Genomic DNA, 25,448 nt, shown 5'->3' with positions numbered 1-25,448 from the left:
CCCGTACTCTACGGTAAGATAACGGAAATAAGTTGAGGTGTCTCAGTCTGTCTTCATAAGATAGGTCAGATAGACCTTGTACCATCTTAGTACCTTGTCGTTGGACTCTTTCCAGCATCTCTGCTTCATACTTGAGACAAGGACTCGCTGCTTGAACCCCATATTCTAAATGTGGTCGCACATAAATCGGGTACAATAATCCAAACATTTCATCATCTAAATACTGGAAAGACCTACGAATAGACCATAATACCCTATAGTCCTTCGCAGCAGCAGCTTTACAGTGACTAGTGGTTTTGAGATCACTACTTAATATGACTCCTAAATCTTCATAGTTTCTTACTTCGGGTAGCACGAATCCACCCATTGTGTAGTGATACGATTCATCGTAGTTATTTGTTTGCACCACTACACTCTTATTAGGATCTACTCCCGATGATCACCTGTTCAACCATGCCACCAATGAGCTAAGATCATTCTGTAATACTATCCTATCCGACATACTGTGTATAGGTCTCCAAATCTTTATGTCATCAGCGAAGAGTAGAACGGATGATTTCGCTATGGTTGGTAATTCATTTACATAAAGTAAAAAGAGAAGAGGACCGAGGATTGTACCTTGGGGGACTCCACTTTTTACAGGTACCCACGGGGAGAGAGCCCCATTTACCCTTACCCTTTGTCTCCTGTCATGGAGAAAGTTACTTATCCAATCTACGACTGTACAATGGATTCCAAAACGTTCCAGTGGGAGACTTTATCGAAGGCCTTACTTAGATCTGTGAAGATCACATCCACAGGAACATTCCGATCCTTTGCCGCAGCCCAATCTTCTCGTGCAATGAGAAGATTTGTCAAGCAAGATAAGCCTTTCCGAAAACCATGTTGTGCCCTGGAGAAAAGATTATGCCCTTCAACATAGTTAAGAACGGATATCCGAATGATTTTCTCCATCAGTTTTACAACTGCACTAGTTAAGCTAACGGGACTATAGTTACTAACTAAATCCCTACTCCCAGCCTTATACACCGGACTTATTATGGCATCTTTCCAGTCTCTAGGCAGTCTGAACTATCTCAGAGACATGTCAAACAGTATCGCTGATGGTTCAGCAATTACATATGATAGGGCTTTCATAATCCTAAAATGAATATTATCAGGACCACTGGACTTATCAGGTTTTAGATGCTGAAGTAGCCTTAAAACAGTACCTTTCTCTATGACTACAGGGTCCATCAGCGAGCCGCCGCGATCACAGTGAATTGTTGGTCATTCCTCATCACCGATAGAAAACACCGAGCATAAATGTACTACATCCGATAGCCAATTTACTGCTAATGATTTCACAAGTACCGCTATCATGGGATTCGCTAGCAAAGGAGCGGATATTTATATTATTGGCTATATATAACAGGACGCCACTTCATGTGCATGATGTGTTTCTATGGATAAAATCATACTCAAGTTGTACTCAGCTCATAGTCCAACTTCCATGATTTTCTGAAGAAACGATATAGCGCGTGTAGCAAGCCACCAGTCCGTTATTTGAGTTTTTCATGTTTCCACTAAGCCCATCAAATTAGGATTATTCCCATTATTTAATTCGAGCAATTCGTCCATTTTATTGAGTAAAAGTTTGGCATCAGGCTGCAGGTACCGAGTTTTAAACTTCAGTATTACTTGCCACGTCAGTGCTATGCTACAGAGCTTAATCAAGTACGAAATATTTGTCGATTTAAGTAAATAAGAAGATTGCTGATCTGTGAAGCAATATTTTTACCATTTATCCATGCAGTCAATTACTTGAAGGTATCCTAAAAGAAGCAAATTTTCTATTGTGGTGATTTTGTTTAAATCACTTAAGTACAATTGGCAAAGCAGCGGGTTCTGTTACTATAAGCGTGACAGTCAACGATGGGTCGTATGCACAGTGGTGGGAAAGGGATTTCAAGAAGTGCTTTGCCTTATAGGCGATCTGTCCCAACATGGCAAAAAATGACGGCAGATGAAGTGAAGGAACAGATATACAAGTTAGCGAAAAAGGGATTATCACCATCTCAAATTGGTTAGTCACTCATTGTGTAATATTACGTATTTAGGTGTTATTTTGCGTGACAGCTTTGGTGTCGCTCAGGTCAGGTGGCTAGCTGGAAACAAAATACTTCGCATTCTGAAGTCCAAGGGTTTGGCACCAGATATTCCAGAAGATTTGTACCAATTAGTCAAGAAGGCAGTTGCTATTCGTAAACACTTGGGCAGGAATGCTAAGGATAAAGACAGCAAATTCAGACTTATTCTGGTTGAAAGTCGTATCCAACGTTTGGCACGCTACTACAAAAGAAAAAGAGTTCTACCACCTAACTGGAAGTATGATAGTTCCACAGCGTCAACACTGATCGCTTGATTCATAATATGACAATGTAAAGTATGTGGTTGAATAAATTTGTCTTGGCGACATGTTTGCCATGATTTTACAAAAGCAAGGTGGTTGGTTCGGGTTTGGATTGACCCACTTGCCATTTTTAAACTACCATACTCAAGTAAATATCTTAATATTTGATGGGTTCAGTATATTCTCTTGTATTCATGTTGCATTTTAGTCTTGAGGTTTGCCTGCAATGGTCGTCGTACTCCATGATTTTACCACTTTAAGCATATCAGTAGTGATTTTCTGTTTCTAAGTCGTGGCTGATTCTCCATGGATCGCTACTTTGACTGATTCTAAGTAATATTTAAGTGGAACATTACCTTATATCTGTTCTCTCAGTAAGATACGTTTTATCCTGTCAGTGACATAAAATTTTAAGGTATGACGCTCAAATTATCTCTACTTAACATAGGTATCTAAACGTAAAGTAGTTTAAATACAATCATGAATGCTGACAACCTCCACTTTTGTATTCTGTGGGTCAGGAAAGTCGTCTTTGTGGTACGATATTCTGTCTTGAATGGTGAGAACGTACGCAGTTGAAGTTAATTTACTTTGGACACGTTTGATAACAAGTGGTTGTTGGGTTGGACTATAGATAGATCTAAGGCAACTAAAGTTTCTCATACATTCAGCCGATATGGTCTTGGTGTGCTTGTATTCCGTTCCTTTGAATCATGAATTTTCATGTACTGATATCCCTTGGGCACACATTTTTGTATTCGTTTCGTGATCTGATATTTTTTCATTGTTTCTGCACATTCTACGACTCCATCGAAAAAGTTGACATCCAAGTTCGATTTTGATGATTATGTATACATATATCATCGATACTAAACTTGCTTATTTGAAAGTCAGAAATACTTGACATGCTGGTTGATAGTTGAATCTCGAAATGACGTGTTTAGACAAGGTATATAAGGTTGTTTTAGACATAAACTTGTTTTGCTTCACATGGTTGCTGGTTATATATTTTCCAAAAAGATCACACTTACCATGCTTAAACCCTTTGAATAAGCACTAGATGTGGTTTAGCATTCTAGCTTTGCAACACTAGTGTTAACGTCGAAAATAACTGCCTGTTTGTATCGATCTTATTTTCATCTAACGTACCAACTAATATTTCCACGAAAGTAATCAGATAGTTCGAAATGCAACCGAAAAGTTATTGTCATGCACACAAGTATAAGCTATGTTGTAAGTTTCATTCTTATTTCAGCTGGACTAGAGGACGTTGATTTTCCCGGCATTTTCAGGAACTTCCGTTATCCACTGACTCTGAATACCTAACTACGTGAGATGTAATAAAGTAAATTATATGCGGTTTAATTATTTTCCTAATCATTAAAGTAAACATTTTCATCTCGGATCATAATCATAGTAGCCAAATGCTGTATGTGCTTTAACGAGGTATATGCCAAGTTGTACAAGCTTGTCACAGCATTTAGTTATCCCTTGTAATAATGAATCTAACGATATTCTGTGATGAGCCATTTCCGGACGGATGCACCTGTGTTGATTTTACGTGTGATGTATATTTGTATCAGACATTTACAGTGAAACATGGCCGGCAAGAGTAGAGGATATCCGTAGGCTACTAGTATTTGATCATAGGTGTCTTCGAAACATTGCTCGTATATCCTGGGACCATCGAGTAAGTAACACAGTTGTTAGGAAACGGGTACTAGGTAAGGTTGGCAAATCAATTGAAGTAGTGAAACTTCATCAGTTGAGATGGCTGGGACACGTGTTACGTATGCCCAACGACCGACTGCCTCGACGTGCTATGTTCAGTGGTATAGGAGTAGGTTGGAAGAAAGCTAGGGGCAGCCAAACCAAAACATGGCACAAGTCCATGAAGTCACTGACAAGTGAACTGAGTCATGTTGGTAGGTGTAAACTACCTGGTTGGGGACCGCGAGATGATAGCAACTGATGGTTAAAGACCCTGAATGACATGGCTCAAAATCGTTTGCAATGGCGCAGGTGCATCCACTCTTTGTGTTCTCCCAAATTCTAATCTTCTGAATTCTTCATGTCCCTTTTTTCCTCTTTCCAAATTTATTTCACTGGATTGTACTCTTTAAATAACATCTCCAAACCCTAATCTTCCCGATTACTGCTTATACTCTTATTACCTCTACCACTATGGGATTTGAATCGACAACTGTATCTCTGTGCTAATGTGGTGTGGCAACTCGAACTGATGTACGTACGTACGAAGTTCTACGTTGTTACTGACTGACTGAAATACTTCGATTCACTGGTTGTCTAATGCGTACTGTGTAAGCTAGTTAAGTCTCATCTTTGACATCTTGATACAAGTACATAATATAGATTACAGATGAATAAAGCTCGTTTCTCATAAATTTTCGGTCGGAAAATATTCAGCACGACGATTTGCACGATATCTGTAAGGATTTATGGGAATTCGGTTGCCGGATCCTGAAGACTCATAAAACCGACCCAAAATGATTAATTATGACCATTTTCAAGTTATAATAACAAGCGACAATTAGTATAGTCGTTTGAGGCCCATGTCTAACGACAAACGATGTATAAAAAGTATTATTACGATTTAAATATCTTACATTCACTGTCAAGCATCACATTATAGAGACTACTATGCTATTTTACTTGGGTTGTACGATGATGTTTTACATCTTGACTGTACTGACAAGCTCGAATCCATACATAACCGTCAAGTAAAATTTGTATTACCTACATACTTCCATCTACAAATAGGAAGTCATAGTTTTAGGCAGCTCATTAGTTATGCATCCTCGCACACAACGGTATCATAGCAATCCAATGTACTTCTATGTTGCTGAACTAAATGGTTTTCTTGAAAAAAAGTGCAAGTTAGTAGTGGTTCGTAAGTCACAGATTGTAATGACCGGTTCCTCGGCTTGCACTGGGTTATGGAAAATGGTATTTCCTATTGCGACCACCCGGTTCAAATTAAGGGGCCGAAAAAGTCAGTAGATTATCCGCTGCAAGGAAGACTGGTGAATTTAGATATTTTTAATCGGCACAACATTCAATTCGATATATTTTCCATATTAGACACTCAGCAGTATTAGTCCAAGTGTGTACACTAGAATTGTCTAGGAAATCGGGCTATGGTTATTTAAAAGTGTTCGGCTGTCAGATAGTAGTTTCATTTTTAAAGCAGTAAGACAATACATTTTATTACCTAGTAAAGTTTCTAAACTTCAAAAACAGTTCATAATCGTCTCCTAAAGGCTAAAAGCAAGCGTCATTTTTCCGGCGAAAGTGATTTAGATCGGGAGGTTTGGGTATTGCATTAGGTTAAATAGAAGTTGACTATTGTAAGATTGATTTCAATGACCTGTCATTTTGTTGATATCAAATTTATATCTTTCACATGTAATTGAGTAATTATAGGGTGCTAGGGAAACCACTACTTTTCCTATTCTTCGGTTCTTTTACAAAGGTATGTATTTATGAAAGGACTTCGAGGCTACATAGTTTTGTGAAATATTTTTGGTGCTGAGGTCCACTGATTTATGCGCGTACAACATGAGTATATGAGAAGCGATAATGGTAGAGATTATGAATTATTCCAATATCATAATCGTTCAGCATAACACTTGAGTGTTTTATGATTCCAGTTATGCATTTACTCAGCATAAAATTCTAGTTTTATATATCCAAATATTAATTGTTTCAAAGTGGTATTCATCAAACAATATTTGAAGTCACAATCTAGGCTTCCGTGGACAATTGGGGTACATGGTCCAAAGGTTAGCAACCTCATTTGTTGCTATACGTGATTCATCAGTTCAGTTCCATTTCAACAACCACTTTATCGTGTCAATACTATTTGAACAGAATCCCGTAACAGCTCTATTTAAAAAAATATCTGGAATCATGAGAGCCTAACAAACTGTCAGCTATAAATTCTCTAGTTCGATGCGTAGTTCAGATCACTGGCTATATTGTATATTACTAGTCTTTATAGTTTGAAAGTGGCTACTTGTCATTCTCTGCAACCTAAAATATATTAAAAGAACAATTAGTCGTCTAATGAGACCAAGCGACATATTGAGGTGTGCAAACTAGTTCATCTAAATAAGGCAAACTAACCAAATCCAGCATTCTTTTGTCGGATTCTTCCCATTAATCGTGTAACACTTGCAAATAAAGAAATTTATTCAGTCCTTAGTATCCGTGTCGATTATTATTGGCCCAGAGAAGTTTTATTACTGGGAATTTTTAGTTTCCTAGATGGTTTCAGCAGACAATATCGGTAAAAATTAGTATCTCGACCATAGTTGCTACCTTAACGTAGTGGTCGGGTTTGCCTATCATGATAACTCAGCTGGGCTAGGTTGGCTGGAACACGTTTCTTCAGATATTGGTACATTAGGTACGTTGTTTGTAGAACGGCAAGACTTCAAGCCAACGTTTGTGGTTCAGGAGTCCACTACTGGCTGTGGATGGGTGTAACAACAGTAGGATGTTTCCCTCGTGTAACCAGCGTATGCAGCGATGTTGCCTTTTAAAACGAAAAGGAGCTAGAAAATGTCGACCCCAAAAGTGTCACATTTCACCGTACTCCACAGGTTCCCGTATCCGGTAGTAATAACTTTTAAAGCGCGTGGCTAACACATCAAAAACTCCGTAAATATATTTTACAGTTTACGAGGATATGAATCTAATCACTTCCAACCTCATAGTAGTTGGTTTTTGTATATTTCACACTTCTACTACATTATTAAGAAAACCTACCATTCACAACTGTTCATATATTTTAAAAGTGAAATGATACCCATTAATAATTATCAAACGAGGCGAATAATACCGAACATCAGTAGATTTAAGTACGCTTGCAGAGACCTGGATATGTTACACAATCCTGGTCATACAGAATTCAGCTAAATTATGCCTTATTAACATTTAAGAACCACTAATTTTATTTGCTAAAATAGTATAATGTTTTATAATCAGAGAATCTCGAAGTAGTATCTTGTTATGAATTGTTCACGAACGTCACAGGAAGTTATGTAATAATCGGCAAATGGAAAGTGTTAAAGTGAAGATAATTGTCCACTTAAAAGCTATTAAGAACAAGATAATTCCAAGTCGATATACCGATAGCCTTACAAATATATCTACGAACCACTTCATTTCTGACTTGACTGGGTTGACGTACTTCGATTTTCAAATCGTTGCTGGTAAAGGTGTTGTTAAAGTCTGAACGCCTTTGGCATATTCATATGTAACTGAATTGTGGGTAAATTGATATCGGAGTAGCTTAAGACGTGCTTCTCAGATATTTCTATAAAGGAAGCGTGTACCTCCGTCGTTTCTAGACTTTTGGTCAACTCATCCATACCCTCTGAACGTCCCTTTGTTACTTTAAGTATGATTTCTCTAAATCGTTCACCTTTATCTTCTTAATTCATATAACAGATATGCTGTAGATGAAATATTTCGTTCGAATTCTGGTAATATCGACTTGATTTCATCGATATAACTTAACGTAGGACGTTTAAAGAACGATGGTTTGAGTGGATATGGCTTCGACGAAGTAGTTCCCAGCGTGGTCTTGGATATTCTCATTAGTCCATACAGCTTTTTCAAGATGTGATTCTAGCATTAGCCAAAGCAATTTTCATAAAGATCCAAGACCCATAAAGGCTTTTAAGCATTATTTCTACTGCTTTCTAATTATTTACACAACTTTTAATTAGCCATTATTGCAACTTTGAAGTATCCTGTTTTTTAATAGCTTTTAAGTGGACAATTCAGTAGGTCTCAATATACACAAAGGGAAAAGCAGGATTCTCCGATACAATACAGAATGCACCAATCCAATCACAACTGACGGGGAAGATTTGGAAGATGTAAAAACCACTACATATTTGGGCAGCATCATTGATGGACACGGTGGATCTGATGCAGATGTGAAGGCGCGGATCGGCAAAGCAAGAGCAGCATATTTACAACTGAAGAACATCTGGAACTCAAGACACCTGTCAACCAACACCAAGGTCAGGATTTTCAATACGAATGTCAAGACAGTTCTACTGTATGGGGCAGAAACCTGGAGAACTACGAAAGCCATCATCCAGAAAATACAGGTGTTTATTAACAGTTGTCTACGCAAAATACTTCGGGTCCGTTGGCCGGACACTATTAGCAACAACGTACTGTGGGAGAGAACAAACCAGATCCCAGCGGAGGAAAAAGCGCTGGAAGTGGATAGGACACACATTGAGGAAAGCACCCAACTGCGTCACAAGACAAGCCCTCACATGGAATCCTGAAGGCCAAAGGAAAAGAGGAAGGCCAAAGAACACATTACGCCGATAAATGGAAATAGACATGAAAAAAATGAACAAGAATTGGATGGAACTAGAAAATAAGGCCCAGGACAGAGTGGGTTGGAGAATGCAGGTCGGCGGCCTATGCTCCATTAGGAGTAACAGGCGTAAGTAAGTAAGTGGACAATTATCTTCGCCTTAGCACTTTCCACTTGCCGATTACTACATAACTTCCTGTCTATATGTGACGTTCGTGAACAGTTCATGATAAGATGCTATTTCGAGATTCTCTGACTGCTGAACACCATACTATTTTATTCTAAACTATTTAGGTACTTAGAATAAGTGAATGCTGTTGTATTGCTCGAGTAAGGTCGTCGAAATTAAATTTCTTAGTGCTGAGTAACCTTCATTCTTTAACCATTTTATGGTTCTGATTTTTCAAGTGAAATGTGCTATAAAACATGATTTATACATCGTAACGATAAACGTATCCTTATATGAACAGCGTATTTATTTCGTCTATCTTTTGAATGATGCGATTGCTTCCATATTTTTCCGGTGTTTTATTTCACGATTTTAGTTTCCACGTATTTCGAGCTCATCATTTCAGTTGGAAATTTGAAGTTATAAAATCGCAGTGCCATTATTAAACCTAACACGTTTTCCATTTCGAGTATTAATGGTCACGATCTCCTTATTCTTGGGTGTTGTAATTCGCTCATAAGAGGTGATGAATTTCCAGTTATAAATTGTGTATTCATCAGCATTTTTTGTGAACAATCTATCCTAGGTCTATAAAACATAGTACTTCGTGAACAGCTTTCTTTATTAACCACTGAATGCGGTTCTAATGAAATGCTTGTTAACTACGGGACAGAGTTGTCGGAAATTACTCATGACCTCAAAGCTCTTCCATTCTCTTGCGCAGGTAAGTATTGTGGACCGCGGTTTGGCTACTCTAATTTCTACCGACTGACCAACTTCAGATATCCCAGCACGACCCCAATACTGTTCCCCACTCTCCACTATATCAGAACACGAACCGTAGATAAAAATTGTTTATGGGGTCAGGAGAAGGATAAGAATTTACAAACAAATGCATATTTATACAGTGAGGACTACTGTGAATAATGGCCAACGGGAAAATGACACGTGAAATAAATATTGACCAATAGGAAAATGACACCACACCACGTTCAAGGATAGCATTAGATTTGACAGGACAATTTTTGGGATATTTTTTGTAAATATCCTAACAGTAAGAAATTTGAAGACGAAAAACGAATATCAGTTTTATTGATGCTACAAAATTAAGAACTGGGTAAGGAGACAATGTCCTTCGATGCATAATTTCCGAAACGCATGCAACAGCATCAAGGATAAAATTACTTAAAACAAATTTCGTATGGATAACGGGCGTTTATAGTCCGCCGATGTTACGTTCCATCCAAGAACTGATAACCCACAATCTACGAAATGCCTTCCGAAAACGGTTGATATACCTTTGCTTTATGTACAACCGGATATGTTATAAGGAGCCAGGAGAGTTTGTTCCCATCTTGATTATTAATTTTAATACTAAGGAATACATTCTAGATCATATGGAGTCTGCATTTAATACATAACTGGACGGGCACATGATGGACTTAAGGAGAAGACGTGTAACAGATTATAAAAGTTCGCCTTCTCATTTAGGTTGTGGCTTCTGTACTAACTGATGGTTCCCATGTACTTGATTGCGTGCTGACTACGAACTTCATTTGTGCTCATCTAGTTCTGCCTGCCTTATGATTTACTATTTCGGACATTCTTAGTTAGTACATCAATTTATCCTAGTTTCTAGTCCAAAGGAACAATTATAATATTCAGAAATGTGACACTGATAATGTCCATAGAGTTTAGCTTCCTTCATTTGATCTTTTGGTTGATAATTAGTGTTTACTTGACATAATTCAAATGGGTTGTTAAGGTTGCTTAGATAGCCTTTTAATTAGGAGTACAAGGTTAAATATTATGTGATAGAATTCCTATGGTAGAAACTAGTTTATATTTCGCATGTGGCTCGAAATGATTCAATCTGAATATCTCGCCGAAAATGCCAGAAGAGCATACACTGTTGTTAATTGTACCATTATTTGTCTCAGTAGTAAAGCTCTTAGTTTTGGTTGTGGTTATTCCGATTGGTGTTGTAGCGGTAAATAAATCCCCAAAATAAATAGCTCTTTAAGTTTTCGACATTTGATGCTGAACACATTAGTTTTAATGGACCCATCCAGCTGATGGCCCTCGGTCATGCATCCGAACCAGTCTAGATCAGTCGATCTTCGATATATTGATAGCCTATCAAGTACGTCTTCGAACCTCCTCGCTTCTGTCTTTTGATTTCACTCAGTGGGTACGATTCATAGTAGGAGGCGTTACTGGATGAAGCGTTGTCATACTTCAAACACCTGTGACATCTTTAATGTCAACCTGTTGAGGATCTGCCATATGTAATTGGCCGTTGTTATGGCGGGCGATTTTACTAGGTGGCTTGGCAATGTTGGGTGTAACAGTTTTCCGCTTTAACTGCGATTAAGATTCTAATTGAACAGATTGGAAAGACGATTCATGGAAAAGAATATCTTATTACCATGCCCATTAATAACCTCGAGATTCGATGGGCTAATGAAGTCCACAACTTCGATTATTATTATCAATCAGTATGTTCATGAGTTGATCGTGCTTTTAATTCTGAACACTTTTGCAACTAAAAGTCATTGTTGGTATTTTAGAGGAGGGAGTATCTGTCTACTATTGCTAAGATAGTTTTAGATCACTTACGTAGGTGATTCGCGTCTGTGATCGAGTGACCACTCAAAAAGGATGGGAATGCTGAGGTGTACTAGATTATGTGGAAGTCGTGTCTTGCAGTTTATACGTAACCTGGATCACGCTATCGTGTTGACCATGTATCTGGGAAGAATAAATACTCCCAACAGACAACAACATGTATTATTAACATTTGATAGAAGTGTGGAGCCTAATCACTGCCCCGTGCATCTGTCCATCGCATACCATTGGTTGGTGCAGGTTGGTGTTTCTTGACCTAGTCGACGATAAGTCAGCTGTTTGACACCCGGTGCTGTCTGTCCGATTATTTGGCGAGGGCTAAACGACTTTTTACCGGTCCTACAATGACATGGGGAAACTGAGTTGAGTCTTACCGATTTCTTCAACTAATACGAGAGGCTTAATTCGGACATCATCCTTTGCTAGGGTTTAATAGTGTCTCATTGCTTTAGGATGGCTCGTGCAATGAATTTGAGCACTATAAGCTCATCTTGTTCTGTATTCTTAGGAGGACTATTATCAACTTGATTGGGTCAAATTCTTCTTGTATCATCACGTGGTTCATACCCAGATGTCCAATTGTGCAAACAGCCAGGATGTGAATTTCCGTGTTTCCTGGTATCAGCTGAATTTCATATTTTATTCCAAGGTTTATACTCTGTTAACTCATCTGAATATAAAAAGTGTTTTATGCCTGAGCGTAGCTCTCATTCTAATAATAAAAGAAACCAGAGTAGTAATGAATAGGTCTTTATTGTGACCGTCGGACAGTCACAGTCGAGTGGGAGGTTACCTGTTCAAACACAGAGAGCTTTTCAATATAAGATAACAGGAAATATAATGCCTATACGAAATAAAGAAGTCAGTGAGTACTGGATTTCTATTTTTTGGCATACGCTTAATTGTTTGAGGTCGACTCTTAACCAAAGAACCCAATCTGTTACATTAGCTTCCTCCTAGAATCGACTTCGATCAACCTACCTATCGAGAACGTCTACGTTTTGTTTCAGTAGCCCAAGAGAGAATTACTAACTCGTTCAGTGTTTCATATTCAGGCAACGAAGACCAACTCCGTCAGTAGTCCTCGATAGTCCATGGACGTCTCTGCCTTTACTAGCTTATTATGAAGTAACATTAAATTTCCTCCACAAATACCGCTGATGGTTTTACTCGTGCCCTCTATATGGTGATCACAGCTCGTAAGAGAATAAGGGATGATGAAATGAAACAATGTTATTAGAGGTAGAACCACGAGCAGGCTACCCAATATCGTTTTGGCGACGTACTGTTTTTCCATGCTGTCCAGCCATCAGGTGTTTACCCACTTACCTCCTGGGTCGCCCTGAAGTAAAAAAATAAAGAATTTACTTCAAAGGCAATGAAGAAAACCAGTAAGTGTCTGGCTCCCGGAATGGATTGGTAATCTGGAAGGAAATAGACACAGTGTGGACATCTTGTGTACGAAAAAGAGTTTTAAAAAATTACTAATTTTAAATATATGTGTATGCAAATATGTGAACGTCGCAGAAGTGGATCTTCTCGCCAAACTTAATGAAACATATGAGCTTGAGTATATGACGTCCGCCCTTTATAACCGGGTTCGCAACCGCGGATGCATAAGTGTACTCTCCAAACCGGAAAAAGAATGTATACGGTTAGGGAGAATATGGAAATTATAAAAAGTACGAGGGTCGAATATATATGTCTTACGTTAGCCACCATTTGATGGCTTTATGTAGGTATACACGCTGTATTGAAGCTACATTTCCCCAAAGCACCTTGGTGATAAGTTGGTCTACATCATACAAGTGTGCAAGTTCTATTGGTCATAAGTAGTATGAATAATTGATCGGTGTAAGAAAATAGTACAGTCACGTCCACTATAGGCCTGTGTAATCCCCTGGTTAAGTTTTTGGTCTAGCATTCAGGTGGGCAGAAATTCGAGTGCGTGTGCTGTTGGTGTTTTCGTTCGCAGTACTCACATCCATACGGTGTTCGCCGATTATAAGTTGTTCGGACATGGGGAAAAATAACAATCAAGTGACGATTACTATGCCAAAGTACCCTAACAAGTCAAACGGCAACAACGTCTAGCTGCTTAACGCATGAACAATACAAGGGTTTTCTTTTCATATTAATAATAATCAAATAAAAAGCCACATGTATAGTAAGTTTCCGTTTTAAGCCAAACAAGGCAAAATATATGACTTATTTATGTAAAATGAGGTTTTGATTACATAACAGTAGTAGGAAGTTCCAGAATTTCCTATGGACCACGGACGACAATCAGCAACAAACAGGCATATCCGTGAGAGTCATGTCGTAAACTTAATGTTCTGATTAACTAACGAATCATTTATAAAATGAGTTTGAAATTAGGTATGTGAAATCAATGCAGGTAGTATAGTAATTTTATAGGTAACATGCCGTATGATACTTTCATTTAGTTAGTCGTCCGTACATTGATAACGTGAGTGCTAACCACCAGAGCATAGGATTTAGCCAAGGGAAATACAAATTCCAATCCATCTCTACGATAATGATATGAAAATTTCGCCAATGGTTGAATAAATGTAACTGTGGGCAAGCAACACTACTTGTGTAAATAATTACTAGTCAGTTTATTGGCTGCTTTATTTCTTAGTTTCATCGTTCAAATCAACCATATTACGTGCTTGTCGAATCGAAACAAAGTTTTATAGCGATGTCGAGAAACCATTTATGAATAGCAATGAGTTGGGGATTAGCTATGGAAAATAAATAGGTAGTGCTGTCTTATATGTCCATTGTTAATGATGGTTCAGGACACGTTCACAGTTGTTGATTCGGAAATGTCAGAAAGTAAAAATATAATGACTACACGAAATAAGGAACTGAATGAATACTTGATTTCTTTGGTTTTGACATATATTAGTTGTTTTGGGTCAAATCTTAACTAATCAGCCCAAGCTGTCATAAGTGCTTTGTCATTCTTCAGTCGCACCGTGATCATGGCAGGTGTCTAGATACTGTAAACAGTATTTGTTGTTTCTAGTTGGTCGATTGCTGTAATATGAAAATGTGTTTTATTTACTTCGCAACTTCTCACAAGACATTGACAAGGCGTTATGTCTGGGGTGACTTTTATATTTCTATATAGCATCTACGGGCTATCAGGTAAACTCTAGTCAACAAGTCGTTTGTCATCCTTACAAAAATATGATTTGAACGGGCAGGGGTATTTTGATGCACTTGTCTTCCATCAAAGTCAGGGACCTTGGAGTTCACGATCAGTATACCATGTGTTCAAAGGGAAGTAGCCCTGAACTTGGTGGTTGAAACATCAGGGAGTTTTTTGTAAATTCAGTATAGGGAAACGATAGTGTTCTCGTCGCTTCTACAGCTAAAATCTCTGGGACTCATTCGGTTTTGTTTAGTTGTTCGGGGTTCACATCAATATTTTTAGGCCATACACTCGAAAGGGTAGTTAGGTGGAAATTCTGGACAGCCGAATGACCTTTTTGTTACGATAAAAAGTTAATTGGATACCACAAAGCGTTAGATTCTTCAATTGGTGAATCGTGGTTTTTGACTTAAATACACCAGCCTTGTAGTTATAAAAGCAAGCATCCCACCATTCAGACCGATATTTTCAGATTTGGCATGCTATATGAAGATATAGACGTAATACTGCATGGTAAATTAGGTAAGGATGGTGATATTTGTTCATAAGAATCGTAGAATATGGAAGATAGGTTTAGCATTTCTAAGTAAAGATATGTCTTACCTGTTGATCAAAGATTTAAACCTTTCGGTTGTTTCTATCCATCATCGAGAACTAAACCTACATGTACGAAACATTCGAGTATATAACCATTATCCAGTATCAATACGTTCAATATCAAAATCAGATATCGTGGACAAAGTAGAGATTTCGGGATGAGGCTATAAGTTATTAAACAAACAGTCCGAATATTATTTCTTGGTCAGAAAATGCTATAGACTTTCAGTAGAAAACACAAGATTAGAAATGAATATAAATTCACATGTAAAATGTTGCAACCCCCAAATTTTACCCATATACATGCAAAACATTAACTTGAGGAAGTCCAAATCTCTCCCTAAGTATACCGTGGAAGCATAGTGGTATTGTTTCCCAACCACATGATGTTCAAAGCTGAGCATATAATAACTGAGATTGGCAATCAACACGTAGCATTTGGAGGAGGTCGGTAACAGTGAATGCGAGAGCAATGCAATTAAAATGGCATGAATCAGTCATGCAGGTGTGGTCACTATGTAACAGCATAGGTTGGTTGGTTAAAAGTTGACCCCGAACAACCAAGCATATGCGAAAACCAACTGGCGCGAACTTTGAAAGTAGTAACACTTTTTCGCGTGGTTTAGGAAATCTTCGACTTGCTCTTTTGTAGGGTGTATTATACTGTGATTATCATCCTGTCCTGTACATCGGGTACATCTTACCCCGAAAAATGGAAAAAAACTTTTTCATTCGACGGACAATCACCAGTTCGTATTGTACCTATTGCGGACTTAAGTCTTAAACAGATCTACAATTTATTATATTACTCATAGTCTCTAATCCTAGTGATAACCAGGTTAATACTTATTAACAACTAATACTCAGATATTATATTTAATCTAACGAGCACTAGTGCACAGCTGTGCTCACCCATTTTCAAGTCATGGCCAATAACTTCAGTAAAAGAGAAATTTCACCAACTTCTAAGTCAAATAAAAGGTCCAAATCTGTAACCCCTATGACTGACGACTCAGTACCTGACAATGTCGAACCTTTAACTACTGAACACTATGCGCATTGAACACAAATGTCACTATCATCATCAGGTTCTCCATGTTACAACCCCTCGATCTCTGCGTGCAGAATGCCAACGATGAGACTGCTTGACATACAAAACACTATACCGATGTGCATCGAAAATTCAACACAGTCTGTCAGACAGTATGTTCCACCAAGGCCTAAATCTAAAATTTCAAAAACTAAAGCGTTCAATGGTCCACCTCATACACACCAAAATACTGAGAGATATAGTAATGATATCCGACAGCTAAAAAACTCTCTATCCGAAATTAACGGCAAACTTGAGCAATTAGCACTCCTCACTCATATATGGGGCCTCGACAGGGACAGAAATCTTGAGCAACTCACTAAAGCTGAGTGTATTTCGGAGCTTTTGGCTGAAGAAGTGACGAAGAGAGTGATGTTCTCCTACAATGCAGTTGTGTATAACCTCCCCGACCGCACACACCCATCCAAGTTAAAGGATATTTGCCTTAGAGCATGCGGTATGCCGAACGTTAACTGCAAAGTCATCCGTCTTAGAAAAAATTCAGACAGATCGACTTGCCCCCTTTTGTTTACGTTTGGCTGTTGTAACGATGCTAAGCAGTTTATTAATTTGAGCAAAAATATTAGCTCACTAATTCCATACAAGAATATAAAAGTCACTCCAGACCTTACGCCCTGTCAACGTCGTGTAAGAAGACGCGAATCGATAGAATTGAATGGGAGTGTTACAGTTAATAATCAGCCAGAGACAGCTTGCAACACAGCAAATAGTTTAAAACACACTAACAATAAGCATGACACCACTCCACATATGGCTGTTCACTCTGTTGATCTAGATGAGTCTACAGATCAGAAACCTTTGGATAAGATACGGACCACAACTGACACCGAAAACCATAACGACGTGACTAATCCCAGCTGTTCGTTCAGTAATGTACTGAAATGTGAGTCGTGTAACAACACACATCCAACTGAACCTATACACTTGAAAATTTGTCCTCCTAAAGATATTCCACGAGTAGACTTGAATGAACCTAAGTTCATCTCACAGAGACAACGAAAGACTCCAGCTCTGACAATAAAGGTTGGGAAGACAAAACTCATGATACCGAATAGGGAAACACGTAAGATTGAACCCAACTGCTCTTTAGGTATCCCAAGAACAGTGAACAGCTTCTCCCCGCTGCTATCGTATAACTTGCCTTCAACACCTCTAATTTGCAAAATGGGTGTTGGGCTTCAGCGTAACAAGCCTTCTTACACACAGACTAACGAAAATTACTTGAAAACTGGCCAGCCAAATCACCCCCTGAAGCCTAAAACCATTAATAAGAATGGTAATAATAGGTTTCTCACTCCATACCCTATCTGCATTCCCCAGGATCACAACCGTAATTACTCTCAGAAAGAAAACTTTCCACACCCTTTAGTCCCAACCCATCACAACAACGGCTCCCATGTATAATAACAGTCTCAACTCCTTCCAGTTACGCGCAGCAGACCCCTCTCACGCTAACGTAAATAGCCATAACAGGGGCTACGAGTCTAACCATCAAGACTATTTTGCAAATAATCATACACTTCACAGTAGGCCTGCACAAGATTTTTTGGAATAAGACCCCTAGTGACATCTCTGTTGAAGCATATAGCCCAAGTTATTTCAAACCACATGCAAACCACAAATTTATTTCCTCCGTACAGTTTCCATCAGAGAGTACTCCCACCCTTTCCTCCTGGGTAGACTCCTCAACCAACTTCACTAGCTCATCTGATACATCTCCCACTAAGTCTAGCTATCAAAATACCGAGCTAATGAAGAACATTCAATCCCTCACTTCAAACTCATCTCACACCTGTGAGGGTTACGACGACTTTATCCGAGATACCCTCACCCATTTTAACTTGGTAGGCCACTTATTTAACATATGTCTTATCAACGCTCAATCGATCTGCAACAAAAAGACGGATCTAGCCCTGTTTGTATCCATATATCAACCATCACTTATAAAGATATCTGAAGCATGGACAAACAGTAATATTTCTGACCTAAGTATATCTCTTGATGACTATTCCTATATAGAAGTGACATATTAAGTGGATGAGGCGGAGGATGCCTTATTTACGCTCACTTTAGCCTAAACTCACTACTATGTGATATGCCTGAACTAAACAAACTGAAGGATTCGGTGTGGATTGTATTAAAGCCGTCGAATTCCGCTACCTTACTGCTTGTCTGTGTTTATCGTCAATCTAACGCATCAATAGATGAAATAGCAGTATTATCGGAGGTATTCACGCTAGCATCATCCCTCCCATTCACAGGCAAGCTTATTTGTGATGACTTCAACATGCCCGAAATTTCTTTTGCTCCCAGTCAAAAAGCCAAGAAGTTATGAATCATTTATTCAATGTCTAGAGCTTGGACAATGGACTCAGTATTTCGATAGCCCCACCAGACATCAAAACATCTTGGACCCAGTCTTTACCAGTGACTCATCCCCAATACTTTGTATATTGGAAAACGGTTTCAAGGTAGTGACCATGACATTGTCATATGCAGCCTTAATATAAAAACCACAACCGATAGAAGTAAAACCGCAACACTTCGTAGAAACTATCGCAAGGTTGATTGGAATAACTTCCACAATTACCTAAGAAGCACTGATTGGAGAACTTTCTTTACCTCAGACAATACCGACACATTAACCAATATATTTTATCAAAACATCAAAAGTATCATCAACAACATCGCACCTTTAGAATATTGTAGACCTACATTCTCCAGAAATCTCTATATAGCGGTCAGTACAAGAAGACGTCTTCGAAGACATTGTACTAGATTCCACAACTTAAATGACTTCTCCTCTTTAGTAACGATGACAGAAATACTTGTCCGAACAAAGGCAATAAGTACACAAAAAGCAGTTGCACAGGAAAAACATGCAGTTGAACTTAATAATAACTCCTCTGCACTCACCATACTACTCCAAAATAAACTTAAACGCTCTAAATCGAGAGGGAGTATATTCATTAAAGACAAACAAGTATACGAAGATCCCAAACTTGTCACAGAATTATTTAGTGAACACTTTTGTTTCTCACTAACTAACGAAAAACCATTTATTGATTCACAGCCAATCGCAGTACCTCCCTGTGAAATTACTAATGTAGAATTCAATGTACAAAATATCTCCAAGGCAATCAGTACATTGAAATACTCCTGCACTGATGGACCAAATGGTATTCCATCTAGCATGCTAAAACGTGGAGGTGATGATATGTGTGTTTCGCTCCTCAAACTATTCGCGATATCACTCTCTACAGCGTGTTACTCTACTGCCTGGAAAACTACACATATCATTCCCAAAATTAAAACAGGACCTGAAGCAAACGTTGAAAATTACCGGCCAATAAACATAACTTCAGTAGTATCCAGAGTGGTGGAAAAAGTAGTTAAGGCGGCTGTAGTCCAACATCTACTTACTAACAATCTCATCTCGACCTCCCAGCATGGATTTCTTAGGTTCAGATCATGCGATACATGCCTAGTAGATTACCTGAATGATATAACTCTGAAACGAGACAGCGGACTCCTTGTATCAGTCCTATTCTTAGACTTTAAGAAAGCCTTTGATAAGGTCTCACACAAAAGGCTACTCATCAAACTAAAGTCCTTCGGAATAAACAACCCACTGTACTCATGGTTTGCTTCGTTCTTAACAGAACGTAAACAGATGGTAAAGTACAATGACTGTCTCTCGTCACCTAGACCAATCACCAGTGGAGTCGTCCAGGGAAGCGTATTAGGTCCACTGTTGTTTCTTATGTATATAAACGATATATGTAACACCATAGAATTTGGGAAACCGTACTTATATGCTGATGTTCTCAAAATAGTATACAGCTATAAGCCTGAGACACTAAGCGAAAGTGTATCCCAGATTCAAAAGAACCTCAATAACTTAACTATATGGAGTGAAAAGTGGCAATTACCATTTAACCTCAACAAGTGCGGGATCATGCACTTTGGAAAGCATCCCTATAAACCGCGACTTCACTTAAATGAATGTAGAGTCCAAACACTCGAATCAGTACATGATTTAGGAATTAATTACACAGGAAGCCTGAACTTTGAAGAACATGCCTCCTCTATTATTTCTAAATCTAGACGGCTAATTGATTTCATAATGAGGAGTTTTTTCACAACAGAGGCTAAGCTTACTCTACAAAATATGTGTACGGCCATCCCTTGAATACTGCTCCTTTGTCTTCTCTAATATGAATATCACAGACAAGATAAGAGTAGAAGATGTTCAAAGACGTTTCACACGTCAACTACTGGGATGTAACTCAAACCTCGACTACACAGACAGATGTAAGCATCTACCTTTAGAACCTTTATGGCACCGTAGGCTGAAAAACAATTTAATATTTCTCTACAAAGCGATATATGGGCTCTCCTTTCTAACCTCCTGCCAGACTATGACCCACGACCCAGCCTATAGACTTAGAAACAACGCATATACACTACTTACCGTAAAACACCGAAAACAAATTCGTTGTAAGTTTTTTACAGTACGGTATAGTTTATTGTGGAACAGGCTGCCAGTGCCTATCCGTAACTGTGATACGTTTAGCAGATTCAAAAAGCTAATAACCTTATTTCTAGACTCTAAAGAACTTTAACATTTCTTTGAATTCCCGCCCACCAATGAGGCACTTTATTATGGACCGCCTAGTATCTAGACAAAACGAGAATATAACGAGCCCGACTGTTATTAACATGAATATAACCAAATCACAGAATGTATGGCTTATCCTTTTCCTATTATTCATTGTTTATTAATCATGGCCTTATGAACCTAACCCTCACTTTCAGTTCCCAAATATCTCTACAGGTTAAATGTACATTATTCTTCTTAAAAGTCATTCTTTTTTTTCCTATTGCAAGTAGACAGATAACTCACTAATCTTATGGATGCTGATCTACTAAGGCCGATCATACAAAGCTCAAAATTTGACCACAAAGTCTTGTGAGTTTCTCATTGTTTCATCATTCTTACCCTAAAATCTTTTTTCTTTTTATATTTTTTTCTACAATTTTATACCCTCTCGTATCCTTTGATTTGCTATTAGTTCTTACTTCTTTAAACCATTAGTTATCTTCATAGCAGTGTGATATACTATATGGACATCTAACCCAAGAAAAAAGACTTTTCAACTATCTGATTTGCTTGTAACATGGACCTAGTAGAGACAGTGTATTCCAACTATGGGCTTTGATTAAAGCAGTATTCATACTTACCACAAACGTAAGAGAGCCTAACATCACAAAAATAGGGAGGGTTGCGTTACTGACCAGCAAACATGATGGTGGGGAGATAACTTCAATCCACCCATGTCTGTAGGGCGGAACATTTTGTTTAATTGCTGCTCCTTATGGTTTAGTGGGATGTCACGAACTTAAGATATCAATGCTGATTTATCATGCAAAATACCTCTTTAAATCGTGTTACGAACGTTGAATTGGTTTCGCTTCCTACCCAGTAATCCTATTACAAGCAAACTAGACAACCCGCTAATATACGAAGCCTACTCAAGACTTTATGGTACCTAAAAAATATAATAATACTAAATAAAGATTAAAAAGGGCTCCAATAGCTTCTATAAAAAAAGGAAGATAGCCAACTGTATATCACAACAAAGTTTTAAGCACGATATTTTAAATTTAGATGGTGGTTGGAGGTAGTCAACAGGAAACCCTGGACCCGGGTTTCATGCTGTTTGGCACTCGTCAGCAAGGTGTACCTGTAATCTTCAGGGAACTGGTGCTCCCTGGCGGATTCGATCTCGTGTCACCCAGCTTCACAGTCAGAGACGTCACCACTGAGCTATCCGAGCCGTGACTAACCTCCTGTAGGACTGAGATGTAATCACAATTGATTGATCACTGGGTGGTGATCAATGTCATGCTTGTACAGTGTCGAGTCACCTAGACTGGTGGCCACATTGCAACATGATCGATAGCATTCGATCTGCACTAATAAGGACTAGACAAGCATGACATTGATCACCACCCAGTGATCAATCAATTGTGACTATATTTTAAAACCACACATAATCCCATACTCTCAGCTCCTTTCTGAATCGCCTCCATTTGTCAGTTGTATGTTGTATCATTTGTAACAATTTGATCTTGCCTGTAAACTGGCACGCCTCATGAAACAAACTGTTATTTGAGAATAAATCATTATTACTATTATAACAGTATTGTTCAAGTATTCATTCACTTCCTTATTTTGTATAGGCGTTATATTTCCTATTATCTTATATTGAATGTTGGGAGGCTTTGTTTGTCTGAAAAAATAATCCCGTGCTCCACTGTGGCTGCGCGAAGGTCGAAATAAAGACCTATTCACTACTTGTCTGTGTTCTTCTATCAATAGCACGAGGATTACCTTAAGGCAAGAAACTACTCAAAACTCAATGTTTTTCGTATCTAATATATTAGTCTCTTGCCAGCTGTAATGTGTTCATAACATTATAATAATGATTGTCACGATCGAGTCAGTGTACAGAATGCAACTTCCATGTAAGATCTCATAAGTTAGGCATTCACATCATGGCAAATTTGAAGTTTTTGAATTATGTCTGTTATTATATTAGTTCTAATACCGTTCTTGACCATAATACCACATTGACAAGATCAACCACAGAAGCTAGACAGCTTGATCACCTGGTTAAATTTGATTAGGCTGAAAATCAGTTTGGTGGTGTAGCATCGACTTTTAATTGTGTAAGCCGAACAGCTACAGTATTACTGCATAGCTATAACCTTTAAGAACATTAATTGAGTAGTTTAATCAAGATTCGTAGAACAAAAAAATATTGTTTCTGCAGGTCAAAGTAATGGACTGATGAACCAAAACTTGTAGAACATAAACAACAATAAACCAAAGATGATATGATATTCCAATATACTGGTATATGAGGCTTCAGTTTTTACAACATCCCAAAGATTCCACAGGTATTCGGAGTTTAACGACACAACATCGATGTTGAGGACTTACTGAATTATTGACTTTGAGGATTTATTTACTGCTACAAACCGTCAATTTACTATTCCTGCTTTCCTGTAATCAAGAAATTGTCTGGAATTATTTAGAGGTGACCAATACCACATCAAATTTTGAGAGCAGTTTTTTGATCTTATACCTTTGATATTTTGTGAAGTTATAGAATAAATTCTTACCACCGGGATGTAATGTTCGTTACACAATATGGGGCGAAAATGGAACCCTGGTCGTCCTCTGGTTGACATAGATATTTCAAAATTTGACAAAGGAAAGTATAAAATGTCATTCTTACGCGATATTAGAAAATAAAGAACAAAAAACTCCGATTGCATCCTCTTTATTCGAGCAAACGTTCGTTGGCTAACTTTTAACTGCTTACCTGTTGTTACCTAATTCTATTTAGTCTCCCAGCTTGAAGCTATCCTTAAACTATCTTTGAAGGTTATACTAGATCAGCTTACAATGTCTTGTCTGACTACTCTTATTTCTTCCATACACAACGCATTTTGTTTCAGGCCGAAGATCTATGTCAGACTTAGTAATGACTCATGCGAATGAGGATATTGCCAAGCTGTTTTGTCATTAATGTTTAGAGCTTGTGACATAAAATACGGTCAGGCTAAACCTCACACAGATGTATGCAGAGCAAATATACCAGCCATTCATGGGTGCGCTTCGAAAACAGACCGGTTAGTAGATACTGGATCTCTCTGACCTATCTTATGGAGACCGAATCAGACACTTAAACTGATTTCTATTATCTTATCGTGCATTACGGGGTAATCTAATATTGGCTTATCTTATACTGAACGATGACTTTGGTGTTATTATGTCTTATCTTTTCCTTTCATGCAGGACTTATTATCTGGCAGGGCAATCTAAGAAGCCGAGGTCGAATCGGATACGTCTTGAGTTCCGTTTCTGGCATCGAGTAGTGAATTACTGGAATTCTCTTCCAGAACACGCAATATCAGCACCTCTCACTGATAAATACAAAAAAGAGTTGGATATCCACAGCGTTGCGAATTGCAAGGATTAATGTAGGTTGACAGACCTACTATCCTTACTGATGAAGAATGGAGACAACCATTTGAACCATATTGGATACAGTGGTAGTAACTTCAGTTTCTCTCGGGCTATGGAATATCCTAGTGGGGTCCACCAGGATTCAGTAATAGGGTCTATTCTTTTCTTGATTTATATAAACGATCTTCCACAACAGGTATCATCCGACTTATTGCGTTTTGCTGATGATATGAAACTTTGGAGGGAGACACGCAACCAAGAGGATATACTGGCATTTCAAGGGGATCTGGCTCGACTTCAAAGTTGGGCAGATGACAAGGGACTTACCTTTAACACCTCGAAGTCCAAAGTAGTCCGTTTGAGACATGTTGCAGACTACAGTTATAACTTAAGAAAATCCTCTGTAGAAGTATCCCAAGTTGACAAAGATTTAGGAGTCCTGGTACCCTACGATTTGAATTCTTACGCTATCTGTGACAAAAATGCCTTTCGAACAAACTCCGCACCGGTAACATTGAAGCGCATTTTTGACTAGTTTGACGGAAGAACTTTCCACCTAATCTTCAACAGTTTTATTCGTCCCCATTTAGTGTACGGAAACATAGTATTTCCTCCCTCACTCCAAAATTATAAGGACACTCTGGAGAGTATCCAACGGCTAGCCACAAAATCAGTTCGGGGACTCAAATTCAAGTCTTATGAAGAAAGCTTCCAATCACCAAACCTATACCCATTAGAGTACATGGGTCCTAGATTTGACCTTCTAATGGCTTACAGCACCCTAAATACATCTGGACTTCCCCTTAAACAGCTACTTAAGCTTAGTCCCAACACAAACCTAAGGGGTAACACCCAGAAATTGTAGATACAACATAGCAGAACGGACTGTAGACACAATGTTTACTCCTTAAGAGTAGTCAAATGCTGGCTGAGCTAGTCCAAGTGAGTTACCAGGAGTCCTTTACGAGGAAACATGACAT

The 25,448-nt window shown here is 38.4% G+C and overlaps 1 protein-coding gene across 1 annotated transcript; it reads left to right on the top strand.

Annotated features, from left to right (window-relative positions):
* The first annotated feature begins 1,863 nt into the window (after window positions 1-1,863).
* RPS13 (ribosomal 40S subunit protein S13) lies at window positions 1,864-4,110 on the top strand. The gene is made up of 2 exons (XM_051215794.1): window positions 1,864-2,065; window positions 2,100-4,110. The coding sequence occupies exons 1-2, from the start codon at window positions 1,915-1,917 to the stop codon at window positions 2,402-2,404; spliced, it is 456 nt and encodes a 151-aa protein (XP_051066328.1). The 5' UTR covers window positions 1,864-1,914; the 3' UTR covers window positions 2,405-4,110.
* The last annotated feature ends 21,338 nt before the right edge of the window (window positions 4,111-25,448 follow it).

Source organism: Schistosoma haematobium, chromosome 4, assembly GCF_000699445.3.
Source record: "Schistosoma haematobium chromosome 4, whole genome shotgun sequence".
Lineage (NCBI taxonomy): Eukaryota > Metazoa > Platyhelminthes > Trematoda > Strigeidida > Schistosomatidae > Schistosoma > Schistosoma haematobium.
The sequence above is the reverse complement of the archived record's forward strand: the minus strand, read 5'-3'. Positions and strand labels throughout refer to the sequence as shown.

Bases quoted from the DNA above. Each gene is read 5' to 3' on its own strand.
- RPS13 (XM_051215794.1), top strand. From the start codon at position 1,915: ATGGGTCGTATGCACAGTGGTGGGAAAGGGATTTCAAGAAGTGCTTTG. The intron at 2,066-2,099 runs GTTAGTCACTCA...TTACGTATTTAG, and splicing joins ATTATCACCATCTCAAATTG to GTGTTATTTTGCGTGACAGC.